The sequence below is a fragment of the Mus musculus genome, chromosome 10 (genome assembly GCF_000001635.26).
Source record: "Mus musculus strain C57BL/6J chromosome 10, GRCm38.p6 C57BL/6J".
Taxonomy (NCBI): domain Eukaryota; kingdom Metazoa; phylum Chordata; class Mammalia; order Rodentia; family Muridae; genus Mus; species Mus musculus.
Genome location: NC_000076.6, coordinates 105,356,823 through 105,377,086, shown reverse-complemented (window position 1 = coordinate 105,377,086; position 20,264 = coordinate 105,356,823). Strand labels below are relative to the sequence as shown.

The following is a 20,264-nucleotide window of genomic DNA, read 5'->3' as shown; positions in this document are numbered from 1 at the left end:
AAGCTCAGAGGGCCAGGAGAATGAATAGAAATAAGTACCAGCAAGGGGTGGGGAACTTGGGGAACCCATAGAAAGTCCCTCCAGAAACCAAAGATGCTGGAGAGTCCCAGGACCCAATGGAGATGACATTAGCCAAAATACCCAACAGCAGGGAGATAGAACCTTAGGAGACCACCTCTAGTGGATAAACATGGCCCTGAGGGGAGGGTTGGGGCTACCCACCCATCTAAAAATGTTTAACCCTGAATTGTCCCTGCCTAAAGGAAATGCAGGAACAAAAATGGAGCAGAGACTGAAGGAAAGGCCATCCAGAGACCCAGAGACCACCCCACCTTGGGATCCATCCTATTCTCAAACACCAAACCCCGACACTATTGCTGATGTCAAGATGTGCTTATAGACAGGAGCCTGGTATGGCTGTCCTCTGAGAGGCTCTGCCAGCACCTGACTAAGTCAGATGTAGATACTCGGAGCCAAACACTGGACAGCCTGGGAACCCCAATGGAAGAGTTAGGGGAAAGGCCGAAAGAACTGAAGGGGATTGCAACTCCATAGGAAAAACAACAATATCAACTAACCAGAACCCTCAAAGCTCCCAGGGACTAACCCACCAACCAAAGAGTATACAGGGGCTGGTCAGTGGATCCCACTACATTTATAGCAGGGGATTGCCTCATTCGGCATCGATGGGAGGAGAGGTACTTGGTCCTGTGGAGGCTTGATGCCCTAGAGAAGGGGAATGCTAGAAGGGTGAGGCTAGAGTAAGTAGGCAGAGGTGGGAGGAGGTGAGGGTGGGAGTACCTTCTTAGACAAAGGGGATAAGGTGGGGGGTTGTGAAAAGGGAGACCAGGAAGGTGGAGAACATCTGAAATGTAAACAAATAAAATGATAATTTAACAAAAAAAGAACTTAGGTTCCATGCTGTAGATAGATGTATGTCATTTTGTGAGCAAATAAGTTCACACTTGAAGAAAGCCTTCGCTGGTACAAGCTGTGTCTGAGTTGGTTTTGTGTAAAAATGTACTGTTTTCCCATGTTGCTTATAGTTTACAGTGCATTCAGACCAAGAAAATATGTTGATGTAAAACTTAGGAATCTGATTTACATAGAGATGAGGAAAGTGGGTAGAGGGTTGGGGATAGACACAGACAGACAGATAAACACACAGACAGACAGACAGACAGACACACACACACACACACACACACACACACACACACTAAGCATGGTTACCTGGAGAAAAACATTTGTTTTTCTTTTTTTCTTTTTAAAACTTTTATATTTTTATTTTTTAATTAATTTTTTTTTTTTTTTTTTTTACATTCCAGACATTGACCTGGCTCCTGGTCCCTCCTCCCACAGTTCCTCATCCTGTTCCCCCTACCCTGTGCCTGTGAGAAGGTGCTCCCCCATCCCTGCCCTCCACACTTCAGCAGCCCCCTTCCCTGGTGCCTCAAATCTCTACAGGATTAAGCACATCCTGTCCAACTGAGGCCAGGCAAGGCAGTCATCTGGTGATGCAATATTTCTGTGTTTTTAGATATGGTGCCTTAATGCCTTGACGATGTTGTTTTCTTTATTAGCCTTTCTGGGAGTGTGTGTTGGGGGGAGACATCACGGATGAGGATTCAGCTTAACAAAATTTAAAGTGTTGAAATAAAGACAAGCAAGGAATGGATTTTAAAAGTTTGGGGGGGCACTCTTAATTATTTATCTCAGTGTCTACAAGTCTCAGGCTCTGGGATTCATAGATGTTTCAGTTTGAGTAAACCCATGTAAAGCCATTGATAATGTATGTCCAAACCTTTGTATCTACTGTCTTTATTTAATGTTCTTGTCAACTTAAGGGAGTTTCTATCAAAAATCATGGTAACCATGACAAAGTAATTACAGATATTAGGAGAACATGGAAAATTAGAGTAGCCATGGTGGTACTGCCTTTAATCTCTGCAAATGTCAGGCAGCTGCAGGCAGATCAGTGTCCATTCGAGGCTTTCCTCATCTATTTAGCGAGCGTGAAGCCAGTCCAGACTACATGACTCTGTGACCCCAAAATAAAAAGTATAATAAAAGAAAATATTTTAATGGGGAACCAGTATAAATTATAAAAGTTATAGTAACTATAATGAATAAAATACTAAGGTTTAGAACCTAGCACGTAGATATGTTTGAGTAATCAGAATGCAGGTTATTGCCATTGCTTGAATAATTTTAAGAGGCAAGTTTTATATCCAGTCAACACAAGTGTAGGCATTTGGTTCTCATGTCAAAACCTCTCCTAGGGTTTTTTGTGCTTAAACGTGGTGTTATTGTATCAGTTTCTATGGCAGTACTCTTCTCTACGGCTCAGTTCCAGAGTCAGACAAGGTGTCTATCAGCAGATGAAGAGAGTTAGACACAATCAGTTACAACTCTTATTCAATTTTAAGAGGAAGGAATCTACGTCATTTTCTGGGAACTAGATGCACCTGGAGATCATCAATATTAAGATAATTTGGACTCAGACAAATTTTTGAATAGTTTCTTTTCTGTTTCCTGTGTGGCCTGCATACTCCGCATATTTTGCGCCGTGACTCTCGCTAGCTGTGCCGCTGCAGGCCGACTTGGTTTCATTACCGTGTAGTTATTCATATTGAGTATGTGCACAACTGCACTGGACATAATTTCCCCTTAATTGCCTCATGGCTTCTAAGCATAAGGGCCGACTAAACTTTATGACTATACTACTCTATAGAATTTTAAAAAATTATCTTGTTTTAATTTTGTGGCTTTATGAGTCGTTGCATTATTGTCTTTGCATTTAAGACGATACATTTTTTTTATTAGCTTACATGTAGCAAACACATATTTACCAACTATAGGTGATACAAGCTGTTACCTTTTCTGTATGTTTTCAGTTTTTCCACCAGGACTATACAATATCTCTTTACTCAACCTCTTTGATTACTCTTTTTAAGTAATTTCAGTGGCATGTTTCCAGTTCTTGGTTTTTAGCTTTATATGGAGTATACATTTTCACTGTAATTCCCCCCCCCCCCACCCCCTTTCTTTTCCTTCCTTTGCGGTTGTTTGAGAGTTTCTCTGTGTAGCCTTAGCTGGTAATTTCTTAAATACCAATTCATTATCTATTTTACAATATGTTGTTATTCCTGAATAAAGAATTTAAGAATTCTAGGGCTAAGTTGTGTCTTGAGATTGCCATCTGATTTGCCAATCTCACTCTTGAATGCTACCTTTTATACGTGTCCTGCATCTCTTGTATCTTAGACTTCCTGACTCATTTTTTAAGAATTCAATTTATTTGAGAACCTGGGAGCATGGCTTGCGTTTCATTATTATTTCTTTAGAATTAGAGAAATCTGCTGTAAATGTCGCATAGTAGAGGCCCAAGTCTCAGCATTTTCGCTGGCCAGGTAAGACTGCAGTTATGGACAGAGTGATTACCAGCTTAGGCTATACTGCTGTCGTCTAGGTATTCTACCTAGATCGGGGCATGCATATTTTTATTACTGTTTTGAAAAGGAAAAAAAAAGTCATTTACGTTTGTCTGTATGGGTGTTTTACTTGTATGAAGCTTTGTACCATGTGCGTGCAGTACCCATAGAGACCACAAGAGGCCACTGGTTCCCCTGAAATTGGAGTTTCTGAAGGCGGTAAGCTGCAGTGTGGTGCTTGCGATCAAACCTGGGTCCTCTGGAAGAGTAGCCAGTTTCTTCCCAGAGTCTCTTTTCTAGCGCCAAGGCATTTGTTTTTTTGTTTTTGTTTTTGTTTGTTTGTTTTTGTTTTTTTTAAGCTGAGAGTGGGTTCTAGTCCTCCCGAAGTGGTCTGCAGAGGGCAGTACTTGACAGTTGAACTTTGAGTACCTCGTCCTTCTTAGGACCTTTGTATAACTATACACAGAATTGTACCTGCCCCAGATAGCAGGCTTGCTGATGTGTTGAATAAACTAGCTATGGCTCAGCAAGTAAGAGCACTGACTGCTTTTCCCAAGGTCTTGAGTACAAATCCCAGCAACCACATGGTGGCTCACAACCACCCATAATAAGATCTGACCCCTTCTTTTAGTGCATCTGAAGTCAGCTACAGTGTACAAAAAACAAACAAACAAACAAACAAACAAACAAACAAAAAAACGCCAGGCAGTGGTGGCACACACCTTTAATCCCAGCACTCGGGAGGCAGAGACAGGTGAATTTCTGAGTTGGAGGCCAGCCTGGTCTACAGAGTGAGTTCTAGGACAGCAAGGGCTACGCAGAGAAACCCTGTCTTGAAAAGCCAAAAAGAAAAGAAAAGAAAACAAACAAACAAAACAAAAAACAAAAACAAAAACCTAGCGCTGTTTCAGCTACTAGTGGCATTCTTTTCTAATTTTCCCTTCGAGGCACTGAACTCTGACCATGTCTAACACTGTCATATGTGTAAACTTCAGCTTCTTTGTGTGTGTGCTTGCTGGATTTAGCTTTTAAGTCTTTGATGTCAACTCATTGGAATAACAGTGTCTTGTCCATCTCAGAAACAGCAGTGTGGGGGTAGTTGGATACACGAGACCAAGAGGGAAAATAAAAACCACCAAAACAGTGTTTGTGTAGCCTCCACAATTAAGCTGTGATCAGAGGATTTTAAGTTATTAGGGGGGCCTGAGTGACACTGGGAAAACTGCCTTTGAAGAAAATAATGTATCAATACTCGATTCAATTAAGTTTTCTCATGTTGAATGTGTGCACGAATCAGACAATAGGCAATAAGTTAGAAAGTAAAAACAAAGATCTTTAAAGGAAAACAAAACGTTCTAAGGACGAGTGACTGGATTAGCATAGAGCCTTGGTTTGATTAGTATCACCCCCCTTTTTGTAGCATTCCTTGAGAGAGCATTCAGAGACCGACAGGTGCCAGACAATAGATTCAGTGTCCTTTTAGTGACACCACTTAGTTCTCCATTTCCAGACATTACCATTGCATTAGAATGAATGTTTTGGAACATGTGACTCTGATATCTTAGCCCCACAGACACACACACACACACACACACACACACACACACACACACACTCTGACTCTTTTGAAAGTAGCTTGTTAGATGTTACCACATGCATTGGCTTTTTTCTATAAAAATATTTTATGTATATTGATAATATATACATTTTAAAAGTTTTAAATTAAATTATTATAGAATACATTAGTATATTATAAAATATATATTTTTAAAGATTTATTTATTTGTGCGTACGGTTGTTTGTCTGTTCACCTGCTCATTAGAAGAGGACTTTGGATCCCATGCGACTACAGTTATACCCAGTCATGAGCTGCCATGTGGGTGCTGGGAATTGAACTCAGGACCTCTGGAAGAGCAGCCAGTGCTCCTATGCCCTGAGCTCTCTCTCTAGCTGTGTTATATTTCTTTTTAGTTCATGCTGATGCTTCAAGGTAAGGCCATGTGCTTGCTCAGCAAACATTGCTACTGCTGAGCTACATCCCCACCTTTGATGCCTCACGTGACAGCATCTGTTTCACTCTGGCTAGCCTTGAACTTATGACCTTCCAGTCTGGGCTATACTGCTAACACTGGAATGCATTACCATCCAGCTGTGTTTTACTCTAGTTAAAGAAATTAACCAGAAAATTCTTATGAACACAGATGTCTTTTCTTTGTGTGTGTGTGTGTGGGGGGGGGGGGGGGGTCTTTCCGATTCTTCTTTCTCTTAAAATAAGGAAATCTATCATTAAAACTTAGCTTAAATACTGTGAATATTGGAAAAAAGTATATCTGCTTATATTTGGTTATTCGACATTGTATATATTCCTGTTGGTGAGCAAGGAGACTTAAGACAATGACATTGAAACTATCATGGGTGTGGCTATAGGCTCTTGTGCCTTAGACCTGAGCAGATATGACTGCTCTTTTCTTCCTCTATGAAATCTAAATTTATAAAATGAAAGATGACAGTCATTGGATGACTGTGTTGCTCACACAGAGCCAAGTCCGTAGACCTGGTGTTTCCTTTTGACCTGACACCAGGAGAGAAATAATTGAATTCATTTCGTAACGGTCAGAACCTGGATGCTTTGGTCATTGATGTTTTAGAAAGGAAATTGGAGAAAGGAAAAGCACGTATCCAAATTTAGGTACAAACTAGGATTCTGGTCACTTCTTTTCTTTGGATGAAAGTTTCCCCAAGCAGATTTTAAAAGAGATGCAGATGAAGTCGTGATTTAAGCTCTCCCTTAAAAGTGTTTCAGCCGTGAATGTTAAATGTTGTCACATTGCAGTGGTGATGTTGTTGACCCCTCTCCCTCTCTTTTGCTTTCAGAGGAAGAACTTGTCTCTTTTTCTCAGCATTAGCTTGTTAACATTCTGGGGGACCTGCCTTTTGGGTGCCCGGCTGTACTGGATGGGCAATAAACCACCAAGCTTCTCCAACTCCGACAACCCCGCGGCTGACTCGGACAGCCTTTTGGCTCGCACGCTCACCTTCTTGTATTTACCTACCAAGAACCTCTGGCTATTGCTCTGCCCGGACACCCTGAGCTTTGATTGGTCCATGGATGCCGTGCCTCTTCTCAAAACAGTTTGTGATTGGAGAAATCTACACACTGTGGCCTTCTATTCTGGACTTCTCCTCCTTGCCTACTGTGGTTTGAAGAACCCAAGTTTAGAAGGAGAGTGCAACGGGAAAGCCTTGACAAATGGCAAGCAGAATGCAAATGGCCATAGCTGCCACTCAGACGTGGAGTACCGGAACTCAGAAATGAAGCCCAGCTTTGCATCCAAAGTAGAGAATGGAATTAAAAATTGTGTACCACAGAGAACTCAGCTCCCGTCCACGGAGAACATTGTTATTCTGTCCTTATCTTTGTTGATAATACCTTTTATTCCTGCCACGAACCTGTTTTTCTATGTCGGCTTTGTAATCGCAGAGCGAGTCTTATATATTCCCAGTATGGGCTTCTGCCTTCTGATCACAGTGGGTGCCAGAGCCCTGTATGTCAAAGTACAAAAGAGGTTTCTCAAGAGCTTGGTTTTTTATGCTACTGCCACGTTAATTGTCTTCTACGGAGTCAAGACTGCGATCAGGAACGGAGACTGGCAGAACGAGGAGATGCTGTATAGATCAGGGATCAAAGTGAACCCAGCCAAAGGTAACGAACGCATCATTTTATGGTTTTTGCCTGGATACTTTACACTGGCAGCCTTCTTAGAGCATCGTTTGGTGCCTTAAAACACAGCGTTGCGGGTGCGATCCTTTTATGTGAAACCTGCAGCTTCCATTCTTATTTTCGTAGAGACACATTATATAACCAGTTGAGACCCATTCAGCATTCCGTGCTTGCAATAGGAAACTCATTTCCTTGTGTTCCTGATTATGCCTCCACAGAAGAAGTAGAACTTGCGTTGACTGGAAATAAAGGCTGCCGTAAGAATTTAGGAGAATGCTTACTGTCTGCATTTTAAAATATGAGTAATATTTATCTCTTTGATTACAGAATGAAAATCAGTTTATCTCATTTAAATATGCCCTAGGTATTGCTTGTCAAGCTTTGCCTGAGGAAATACCACAAGACTTGGAGGTGTGCTGCCTCTGAGTCTCACTACGGTGACTTGGGTGTAGCTGTAATCAGTGTAGGGTTTGCTGAGGTTAAATATGCTCATGGCTACTTTTAGTTAAAGTAGTTAGTGCATTCCTAATTTAACATGTCTTAAGTAACTTGGCGGGGGGTCAGGGGGGAGGAAAAAAAAAACCTTTGTATACTATAAAATAAGACCAGAGACTGTACATTTATTGCTTTTAGTATAGAAAAAAAATCATTTTAACCAATCTCTAAATGGGTGGACACAACAAAATCTACTTTTTGTTAAAACACAAAATTATTAACCAAAATTGTTATCACAGTTGGGGTAATTTAAATATTGGTAGATACAAAAGAAAGTAAGGAAATAAGGTTCGTTTTTTACTGTAGATATACATCACAGTAAATTATGTCACAGTAAAGGCTACAGGGGCTCTAAGCGATCTGTCTTGTATGAGCTGAATCCAGATCTTCTGGAAGAGCAGCACGTGTTCTTAACGGCTTAGGTATCTCTTCAACCCGGGTTGCAGAGGTTTTTAAAGAGAACAAGAGGAAGAGTTGAGACTGTTCATCCCATGAAATTCTTCAGTTCTTTTGGTCAAAAAAAAAAAAACAAAAAAAAACAAAAAAACAAAACAAAACAAAAAAAAACCCCAAAACCACTATTATGTAGCTCTTCTAAGTAATGGACGTTGCCCAACCCCAAGACTTGTGAACATGGTTGCACTCAAACCTGAGACTTGTTAAAAATGATTGCAGTTTTCACAGAATGATTTTCAGATAGTTGTCCTTTGGTGGTCCATACGAATTTAGAACAAGTCTATGTCGCCAGCCTATTTTCTTGTCATTTCAAACTGAAGCATGTGAAAAATTAAAACAAAATCCTCTGGCCCGTTACTTGAATCGCCATATTGTTTTTTTGGGGGGGATTTATTAAAATTTCTGGCTAAATTTCATGCTAAGCTGCTGCTACAAAGGGTTCAGATAAGAGTTGCTTTGGGAAGATAGAAGCTGTTATTTTTTCATGTGGCAATCTCAATACATGCAGCTTGGAGCTGATAAGGTGGCGCCATCGCTTCATAGGATCCCTGCCATCTCGATGGGTCACCCTGCCCATGTGGTCCAAGATGGCTCATTATCACTTCAGCACTTCGGCTGACAGGAAAGGAGGGAGGACGGGTAGAATTCGGGTGTACCCATTCTTTCTAAGTTATTCTGAAGAAATTATATATACTGTGTTTGCCCAGAGATTGTTGGCTACATGTCTCTGTGAGAAAGGCTGGGAAATATTATCTTTGGAAGGCAAACCATCCAGCCAAATGCCATTACTCTGAAAGACAGGGAGGGCCATATTCAGATGCCAAGGTCAAAATAGCAGTCTCTGATACACATGAGGTAGAAGCATTTTTTTTTTTAACCACATAGGTCGTTTTCAGCATTAACTATTTGATGCCTGACAGTGATAATTTTGAACCCATTGTTTTGGTCGTGTAGTTAAAATGCCTGCTCATTTCATCATCACTATTGTAAGCTGTCTCATAAGCCACTGGCCCATGCTTTCTTCACAGCCCCTGATTAGCAGCATATGCTTTAAGTATTTTCACAAGAGTAGGCGAATGATTGCTTAGCTGACGAGAACTAGTAAAAGTACTCTAAGACCCCGTCGACTAAGTTCCAGCCTTATCTACTGCTGTCCATCATTTTACTGGATGGTCAGTCCGTTTTCCCGGTAGTTGACTGTGAAGCCAAGAGTTATTTGTGCCTCCTCTCTTCCGTTGTCAGTACATGCCCATTCCACCTGTAATTCCTTCATGCTGTGTCTTCAGTAATATCTCCAGCCTCTGACCGTGTTGTACCTCCTCCACTCTTATGTCCATAGGCACAGCTGTCGTCATCCTTCACGAGACCAGTGGTTCTCAACCTTCCTCAGGCTGCAACCCTTTAATGCTGTTCTTCGTGTTGTGGTGACAACCAACCCCCCCCCCCCAAACCACAGAATTATTTTTGTTGCTACTTCATGACTGTAATCTTGCTACTGTTATGAATCGTAATGTAAATATCTGATATGCTGGATATCTGATACGTGACCACCCCTCTGGGGTGGGGCTGGGGGTTGCGACCCACAGGTTCAGAACCATTACACTAGCGTATTACTAAAAGATTCCTACCTGAATTGCTCCCCTGTGTTTACTGGATCATTCATTATGCCTTGTATTTTTTTATTTTATGCCAGATATGGTGTATTTTATAGCACAAATGGAGAGTTCTCTGTGAGACATTTTGTTCATTGAGATAATACTTTCATTTTATATATAATGTGTGCTAGAGTCTTAGGCCCCCAGAGGTGTCAACTTCCTCTAGTGTACTTTGCATTTTGTCTCCCTGTCTTCAGGACTCCCTAAAGACTCAGACTTTATTTTGTTCATGTTAATATTTTGGTATAATCTAATGCAACACTGGGTGCTTTTATATATCTCAGAAGGTGTTATGTTATCTTATGATTGACTCTCAGCTTTTATTACCATTATCTTTTCTCTCTTCTTTTCCCCTGTCCCACTTCCTGTTGAGACAGGGACACTGGAAGGGACTCAAGCCACCAGATGTTCTCTTGCATCTGGACAGGCTGTGGCCTCTTCCTTTCTACAAGAAAGCAGACCTTTGCACAGCAGATGCTGTGTGTAAATTCCCGATTTAGTCTTCTTTGCTTTAGTTAGGGTTTCTGGTGCGGGGATGACCAAAAGGAACTTGGAGATGAAAGAGTTTATTTCGTCTCACAAATCCAAGTCACAGTCCATCACGGAGGGGAGTCATGGCAGGAACTTGGAGGCAGAAGCTGATACAGAGGCCATGGAGAAATGCTGCTTGCTGGTTTGCACTCCAGTGGCTTCCTCAGCCTGCTTTCTTACTTACCCAAGACTACCTTCCCAGGAGTGGAACTACTACTCACAATGGGCCAGGACTACCTACATCAATCACTGATTAAGAAAATGCACAGAAGGCTTGACAGAGGGCATTTTCTCAGCTGAGATTCCTCTTCCCAAATGACTCCAGGTTGAGTCAAGTTAACACAGCACACCCTTCTATTATGTTACCTGAGCCACGAGAGCGTGAGATCTAAGCCAACTGAGCAGAATTGCCAGGCGCCTCCTTGGTGTAATTTGCTGACCCTCAAGGCTTCTGCTCTGGAGCAGCTCACCTCTGAGGCTCTCTCTGGCTTTGCCTGTTTCTGCAAGTTTCCAGGAAGTGTTTCAGCTTGGTATTTCCGAGTCTCGGTTTGCATCAGTTTTCCTGTTGTCGGGACAAAGGAGATCATTACTGTCTGAGCTGACATGCTGATTCCTTTATAGTAGCTTACACTTAACCACCATCCCAGTGACCCTATGGAAATATGTCAGGACCCACAAGGCACTCCATACACCACGGCTTTCTACTCATTTCTCTTTCCTTTACAAGCAAAACCACAGAATCTCAGAGAAGATGCGTATATCTAGCTCCTTTGCCTTCCTGTGCTCAGTTCCAGCCCTGCAAGCTGCTCTGATGCCTTCTATTTGGCTGATAAACTCTGACCCCTGTGTCTCTGTCGTTGCTTTTGTGTGGAGTGTGTTTTCTCAGATATCCCCAGTGTGTTGCACTGCATCTTCCTCTGCATCTTCCTTGGGTCTCACATGAAGGTGCCACTGTCAGTAAGATGCTTGATGTGGACTTATCAAGCCCCATTGAAGATGACAGCCATGCCTCTTTACGCAGCATCCCCTATCTTCCGCTTTCTTCCTGTTTCTCATGGCATTCACAATGATGTTGCTCACTGTCTGTGTATTATCTGTGTAGACTGTAAGATGGGATGGAAGAAACTTGGGGGCTTTTGCACTTGAAAATTCAACATGGTAGGAGAATGCCTGAGGGAGTGAAGTGCTTGCTTCATAAGTGTAAGGACATGAGTGTCATTCCCAGAACCCATGTCACAGCAGCTAGGCATGGTAACGAATGCATTGTGATCCCTGTAATGGGACACAGAGACAGGAAGATCCCTGAAGCATGCTTGCCAGAGAGTATAGCTTAATGATCGATTCTATCCTAAAGATGGTTTCGAGTGCTCCTGAGGATGATATATGGTGTTAAGCTCAATCTTCCATAAGCATGCTACATGAATGTACTCCTTCCACATAAGCATGTACATTCACGTATGCACACAAGGCATAAATACCATTTATACAATAAAGACCATGCCTACTAGAGAGAAAGCTTTTGATAAAGGACACTTGAAAGGTAAATATGGTAGTCATTCTTCTTGAGTTTTATATTCAGTTTAGAGGCAGAATGCTCAAGCAGGCAATAAGGAAATGTAAACTTTTTCTCTTTGGGTGAGAGAGATACCGAGAAGGATACTTTATAAAATGATTGGTAGGACTGGGAATGGAGGTCATTTGTATTTCAGGACTGTCAAATGGGCTTCCATTTTGAAATGAACAAAAGTCTTTCAATTCTGGTTTCTTGCTGCCTTTTTTTTTCTTTTTTTTCTTTTTCCTATTTGTAAAGTGCTCCTAATTCTGACTTCAGTTACTTCCTCAGCAATTATGAGATGGAGAAGAATCTTATGAAAAAAAGCCTCCTGACAATTTGTCACATTACTTAAGTCTAGCAAAAGATTAGAAACCCTTTAAAGCCAGTATTTCAGAATAATTTCTGAGACTACACATTGAGGCTGTTTTCCTTCCTCCTTTGAAAGCTTTTGAAAATTTGCGAGTACTTCAGTCTGCCATGTGTTCTTACAGAATATGATTTTAAGCCTCATGAAGCATTATACTTTAAAACTGCTGCCTTTATCATGGCTCCTGCAGACAGCTGCCAGTCATTAGCTGATTGGATGCAAATGGGTGATGCATCTCCCAGTGACTGTGTGGCTAATTTATGCTTTAAATCTGCATGGGGGAGACACGATGCTGATTGAAACACTGTAAAATGACAAGTCCTGTCTCCGTCTGTGGTTGATAATATCAAAAACTCCTGGGCATGGTTGATAACTGTCTATTGGAGATTTCACAATGATTTTGCATTCCTGGGCTAAGCAGGGACAATTCTCTACGGTGGTTGTTGCAATGGACACGACATAACTGGATTTGAAAGATTTGTTTTTTATTTCATGCAGTACATTTTGTCAACCAATTGATATATATTTGCTCACAAAAAGCATTTTTAAAATTCACTCCAAAGCAGGTAAATGCATGATTTCTTCCTCTTTGGCCTCTGGCTGTTTCTGATGCTCTTTGTCCCCCTCACCTCCATCTGTGTGAAACTTGACAGCATTGTCATCTGCCACCTTGGCTCCCAGGGCTGTACAGTGTGTCTCTTCTTTCTCCTAGTTTATGGTCATTCTCTCTTATGAGTTTGGCCTCTCCAGACCCCTTCTTTGTTTCTTCTCTCTAGTATCTATAGCATCACCTGCTACATAAGTGGGCAGCATGGAGGTAGCATAGATAAATATATTATTGGCTTTTGAAATGAAATGATGTTTCTGTGACCTCCTAGTTTTAAGAGCTTTTCCTTCTGTGGGACCATTCAGCATCTCACCCTCATCACCTCTGGGTTCAAAACCCAACTATTTACAAACTTCCTATTCAGAAAGCGATCATTATCACAGACCAAGCATTATTGTTAACGTGAATGTGGAAACGTAAAAAATGAGCGGTAACATCTATGCAATCCTGCCAGCTAAAACACTAAACACCTACAAAAAGGTACTAAAAATTTTAAGTTCCTGGCTAAACAGTCCTCTGAGATGGACAGTGTAACTTAGCTTGTGGAATGCTTGCTGGCATGCACAAAGCCTTCTGTGGGAAACCCAGCACCACGTGAACCGTGCCTGGTATCTTAGGCCTGTGATCACAGCACTCAGGGGGGAAACCTGGAGGGGCATCTGACTTCAGGGTCATCCCTGGCTACACAATTCAATGCCAACCCAAGCTCCATGGGACCCTGACTCAATAAATATATAAACATTAAGCAGATATATAAATAATAAATAAGGCCAGAGCCCTTGGCACCCTTTAGCAAACATTATGACTGGAATTTTTGGTTGTTCCAATGAAAGTTTCTAAAACTATGAGCCATTAAGCAGTTTATGCTAACCTGATGAAAATTTCACAAGCTAATGTGGATTCTTAGTTCCTTTTTGCTTATGCAAACATGAATGTAGCTATAAATGGTGGCCATATAGTGATTCTCAGATGTATAACTCTCTGGTCATTCGGAATCCTGAATTTGTGCTTCCCAAAATAAATGACATTTTTTTTTTACACTGATACCTATATAAAAGCTATACATAAGAACCTGTTCTCAGAACAGTGTTCTCTGCACTGTTTAATGAGTTCTCTTCCTTCTTGGGTTACTGTAAACATAACTGATTGGTTCCAACATCATATGTTTTAATACACATATTGCTTTCACAAATCCTGTCTCAAAAGCTTTTGACATTTCATTATTAGCTATGATGTGTATTGTATTGGTCAATCTCTGAATAGCTCTCCCTTTCTGAATCAAGAGTCTTTGTGTAGCACAGGCTAGCCTGGAAAACCTTGTGTGTGTGTGTGTGTGTGTGTGTGTGTGTGTGTGTGTGTGTGTACACATATGCATATATACTAAGAACACTATTTTGTTCAGGAAATAACTGAAAGCGTACCTGAAATCTAAGTCTCTGTGTGAAAGTTGACACTTGTGACTTTTTGTTCTAAGTGAGACTCCTCTGTAACTATGGTACAACGTAATTAAGCAGCCAGATTTATAAGCATGAAAGAGAGTTCCATTTCTCCAGTAATTTATCATGGCACGTCAAAGGAAAGGTGACAACTTTTCAAAAGAGGTTAATATTATATAAAATATTAAACTTATCAGTGATGTCAAGAAGAAAACCACTGTTGTATTTCACAGCTGACAGGCTGGACTAAAACAATTCTAAAACAGTGATTTAGAAAAACATTAGAACAAACATGAACAGCCTTGTAAGAAAGAGAGCAAAATGAATTCAGGCTAATGTGAGAGAAGTGATCAGAAATGAAGTTGGGATTCCATAGGGTAGAGTAAGTCTGTGTTCATCTTCTTTCTCAGCCCATTGTGTATTGAGTAGGAGAAAAAAAAAAAAAGAACTTGGCTGGTCAGTGGTAATGCATGTCTGCAATCCTAGAACCTAGGAGGCAGAGGCATGTGGATCTCTGAGTTCGAGGCCATCCAGGTCTACCAAGTGAGTTCCAAGCCAGCCAGGGCTACACAAAGCAACCTTGTCTCAGAAATCGATGATGATGATGATAATGATAGTAATAATTATAATGAAAAACAGAGTCAGGAGAAGAAATGAAATAAAACTGTCTCACTGACCGGAATAGACCAAACTATTAATAAAGTTCCTTTAAAAGTATTTGATTATTGAGAAAAGCATTTTTGTAATGAAACTTAAGTACTCATAGAACTTCAAAGGCTTAGTCCTTTCATGCCTTTAAGAATGAAAAAGTACATAGAGACAAGCAGAGCTCTGTGAGTTTAAGACCAGCCTGTTACTGCTGTTGCTGATGTGTGTGTGTGTGTGTGTGTGTGTGTGTGTGTGTGTGTGTGTGTGTGTGTGTGTGTGAGTGTGTAGTGAGTTTTACACAGGGAGAGAAACAGAGAAAGATAGAGACGGAGAGAGACGGAGAGAGAGAGAGAGGCAGACAGACAGACAGACAGACAGACAGACAGAAGGGTTGGACAAGAGAGAGGACAAAGAGAGAGGTTTAGACAAGCCAGTGCTTCAGAGTAGACCCCGTTTCAATAAAATAAAATAAAAACAAATGAAAAGAAGCAATGCCCACATTTTTGTTTTCTCATCCAGCTCTGTTAACTGTGGATATTCTTTTTTGGCAAAATGTAACAAGCAATAACAAGATGCAATACACATAACCCTAAGGTGTTTTATAGATAAAGTTGTTGCTTATGACTTGCTCTGTATTTCAGAATATTTATAACAAAAGTCCAGTATGTCTCCATCCTGAAGTTAACCATTGCCTTAGGCCCTAACCATTAATGTTTTGAAGAAATTGAGGCCAACTTAGCCTCTGGTTAGAATAATCCTGAAATTAGATTATTCTCCCTTACATATTTTGTTCCTTCAAAAGGCTGTACTGTTCTTTCTTAATTAGACATTTATAGAAAGATGTTCATTAAAGATAATATTTGTAGAAAATAAATGCATGTATGCTTATATTTTCGTAAGTAAAAGGAGATGACCAAGTTCCTATTTAAGAGTTGAGGAAACAGTCACGCCCCAGTGAGTTTGAGGGCTGCACCACTCTGCAAATGTTTGGTCCTCATCTCTTTCCATCCTCCTCCTGTGCTAGATCCTCAGATGTGTTGGAAGTACAGGTTGTGCATGTAGGTAGGCAGTTTGCTTTCAGATTTTCCTGTCTCAAAAGGTCTTGACATTTCATTACTTATTAAATTTCATTATTTTCTCTCTGGATAGTTCCCCTTTTCTAAGTCAAGAGTCTTTGTGTAGCACAGGCTAGCCTGATACTTAATATATAGCCTAGGTTGACCATCTTTCTGTCCCTATCCCCCCCCCCCCCCAAATGCTGGAAATACACAGTGTAACCTGACCTGTACTGCTAAACTTGTAGATCTCTCTCTCTCTCTCTCTCTCTCTCTCTCTTTCTGTGTGTGTGTGTGTGTGTGTGTGTGTGTGTGTGTGTGTGTTACTAGAGAGTGAACCTAGGTATTTCAGTTTGTATTAAATAAGTGTTCAACTACCGAGAGAACAGCCTAGTCTTGTTTTATTTTGAGACAGCCTTAAATTCTGATGTAGGTGTTAAACTCTCTTCTGGCCTCAGTTTCCCAGGTGGCTAGGGTTACAGGTACCTGCTGCATCTCTTCTTGCAGATAAGTCTTGTCATTGTTTAGAGCTAGGGTTTCCGTCTATAGACTAGACTGGCCTGAGCCTCTCTGTGTAGCCCAGGCTGCTTAAACTCCAATAGCCATCATCCTGCCTCCCTCTGTGGTCAAGCCCTCCTAAGTGTTAGACTTGAAAGTATGATCAACCACTACAATTGACCCTGTAGATATTAGTTATCTCAAGAATTTTCTTATTTCTAGTTTTAAGATTTTTTTCTTGCTTCTTAAAATTAATATTGATGATAGTGTTTCCCTGACCAAACCTCTAATTTGATGGATAGTGACAGATGCATGCAAGGGAAAGACATCCTTACACCTTGCTTCTTTCCCTCTGAGCTTTCTTACCTTTCTGGATTCCTATTCTCCTGCAATGTGTAGACTGTATAGTTTCCTCACTCTCTGACCACTTAATATGTGCACTCAAAGTTTCTTTAAAACTTTTATTAGATATTTTATTTATTTACATTTCACATGTTATCCCCTTTCCTGGTTTTCCCTCTTCAAACCTTCTGTCGCCCTCTCCCTGCCTCTATGAAGGTGCTCCCTCACCCAACCACTCCCTCCTCACCACCCTGGCATTCACTACACTGTGCCATCAACTCTTCACAGGATCAAGGGCCTCTCCTCCCATTGATGCCAGGTAAGACCATCCTCTGCTACATTTGCAGCTGAAGCCATGGGTCCCACCATGTATACTCTTTGGTTGATGGTTTAGTCCCTGAGAGCTCTGGTGGTAGGGGTGGGGTGGGGTGGGGGATCTGCTTGGTTGATAATGTTGTTCTTCCTATGGGGTTGCAAACCCCTTTAGCTCCTTCAGTCCTTTCCATAACTCCTCCATTGGGGACCCTGTGTTCAATCCAATGGCTGGCTGCAAGCATACCCAACTGTATTTGTCAGACTCTGGCAGAGTCTCTAAGGATACATCTATATTAGGCTCCCATCAGCAAGCACTTCTTGGCATCAGCAATAGTGTCTGGATTTGGTATCTGTATAAGGGATAGATCCCCAGTTGGGGCAGTCTCTGGATGGCCTTTTCTTCAGTTTCTGTTCCACACTTTGTCCCTGTATTTCCTTTAGACAGAAGCAATTTTGGAATAAAAATTTGGAGATGAGTGGGTCGTCCCATCCCCGGGACCTTGCCTAACCTCTGGATATGGTCTCTACAGGTTCTCCAGCCCCTTTGTTGAACATTTTGGCTAATGTCATCCGTGTTGGGTGCTGGGGGTTTCTTGATTTCCTGGCATCTGGGACTTTCTGGTGGCTATCCCCAGTTCCCCATCCCCCATTGATACACACCTCTGTTCAATTTCCTGACCCTATGTATATCATCCCTGTCTCTTCCTATACCTGATCCTGCCCCCGTTTTTTTTCTTCCCCTCCTCTCTTCCTCCCAAGTCCCTCCTTCCCTTTACCTCCTGTGAGTATTTTGTTCCCCCTTCTAAGAAGGACTGAAGCATCCACACTTTGGTCTTCCTTCTTCTTGAGCTTCATATCATCTGTGAGTTGTATCATGGGTGTTCCTAGCTTTTGGGCTAGTATCCACTTATCGTTGAGTACTTATCATGTGGTTTCTTTGTGATTGGGTTACTCACTCAAGATGATATTTTCTAGGTCCATCCATTTGCCTGTGAATTTCATGAAGTTATTGTTTTTAATAGCTGAGTAATATTCCACTGTGTAAATGTACCATATTTTTTGGTATCCATTCCTATTTTGAGGGTTATCTGGGTTCTTTTCCAGCTGCTGGCTATTATAAGTGAGACTTCTATGAGCATGTGTCCTTGTTATATGTTGGAGCATCTTTTGGGTATATGCCCAACAGTGGTATAGCTGGATCCTCAGTTAGTACTATGTCCAATTTTCTGAAGAATCTCCAGACTGATTTCCAAGTGGTTGTACCAGCTTGCAATCCCACCAGCAGTGGAGGAGTGTTCCTCTTTCTCCATATCCTCTCCAGCATCTGCTATCATCTGAGTTTTTGATCTTAGCCATTCTGAATTGTGTGAGGTGGAATCTCAGGATCATTTTGATTTGCATTTCCCTGATGACTAAGGATGTTGAACATGTATTTAGGTGCTTCTCAGCCATTTGATATTTCTTGGTTGAGAATTCTTTGTTTAGCTCTGTACTCCATTTTTAATAGGGTTATTTGGTTCTCTGGAGTCTACTTTCTTGAATTCCTTATATATCTTGGATAATAGCCCTCTATCAGATGTAGGGTTTGTAAAGATCTTTTCCCAATCTGTTGGTTGCTGTTTCATTTTCAAGGATTCTGCACAAAAGATATTCTTTGGATGTTAAACTAGATAATCTATTAAGGAGTCATCTAGGATACAAATTAGATTTGAAAATTGTGAGGTGTGTGTGTGTGTGTGTGTGTGTGTGTGTGTGTTTAAATGATAGTAGTGATTTTGGAATATTTAATATTCAAGAAAAAGAAAAGGTTAATAAATGGATATGTTATGGATTCTGTCATGTGTTTATTAGTTATTTCCTCCTTGCAGAGATAATATATCCGAGAAAATCAGCTAAAGAAAGGAAGGGTTGGGTTTTGCTCTTAGTGTGAGGCTAAAGTTATCCATCCTTGCTGTGTAGAAGGCTTGAGGCCACATTGCACCAAAGTCTGGATGCAGAGAGAGGTGAACACTGATGCTCATGTTTTTATTTGTTATTCAGTCCACAAACCAATTCTATAAAATGGTACAGACTACATCTAAGACAGGTGTCCCCACCTTGGTTAGCTCAGTGTAGAGACTTGTCCACCGACACACCCAGAGGTTTGTTTCTAAGCTGAATCTAAATCCTGACGATCAATATGAGCCATCAACATGTGCAAAATCAAATTGTAAATATTCAACTTGTATAATGCATGGGCAGATAAATATGTTCCTTATTTCCTATAAGCTTACAGATAATGTGACACACACAACACATTTTCAACAGGACAAATCCATTCTGCTTTCAGAAATAACAGTTTTAACCTTTTACATATATGGTAACCCCTTTTGACTGTGCGTTTTAAAGAAAATCCCACAAGTCCAAAACAATGATGGGAAAATAAGAAAATCTCAAATCATATAGTTATTTAAAAAGGCTAGATGAAGAGAAATGTCTTGGTGTGATTCTGTGAGAAGATGGCAGAAGGAAATATGTGATTCTTGCTTTTATTTTTATACATATGATAATGGGTAAGGAATTCATTTATTTATACATGTAAATTGTTATCAAATTCAGTTGTAATTTTCAAAATAAGACCATCATCCAAAAGAATCTAGAATATAAACATATACTATATACTTAAAAATAAAAAAATCATTTTAATAAATACTATATTAAAGATTTCTTAAAGAATAAAATTTATTAATTAGGAAATCATGTACAGATTTATTAAATAAATAGGCATTGATCATACATAGTCAAATATGTACACACATGAGAACACACAAATACATACACATACACACACAGAGTTATATACTAGAGAGAAAGAGAGACAGACAGACACTTCTTTTGACACTAGAATGAATTATACAGGTTCTACTTTCTAGACACATCTGTTGCCACTCTTATAATTCATTTGATTATCATAAATAATATAACTAATGTCAATAATAATAATCACTGTAGACTGTGAGTGCCTTCTTTGCTCGCATTAGTTAGGAAAAGCTTTCATCTAGCATTGTTAAAGAAGAGAGAAATAGCTGCTTCAGAGGTTTACCTTATTGACCAAGTTACATTCTCTGGACACAACTGTCATTTTCTAAAAAGGAGTTTCAGTGAACTAC

At 40.5% G+C, this 20,264-nt stretch overlaps 1 protein-coding gene across 3 annotated transcripts in view; it reads left to right on the top strand.

The window, feature by feature from the left end:
- The window catches only part of Tmtc2 (transmembrane and tetratricopeptide repeat containing 2), a 386,817-nt gene that overhangs the window by 197,393 nt on the left and 169,160 nt on the right, over nt 1-20,264 (top strand). For all 3 annotated transcript variants that reach the window (XR_380404.3, XR_003948700.1, NM_177368.4), the window contains exon 3: nt 6,309-7,137. Coding sequence is in view for 1 of the 3 variants with exons in the window: in NM_177368.4 (NP_796342.2) it covers nt 6,309-7,137 (829 nt within the window). In the remaining 2 variants the exon portion in view is untranslated. The remainder of the gene's footprint in view (nt 1-6,308; nt 7,138-20,264) is intronic.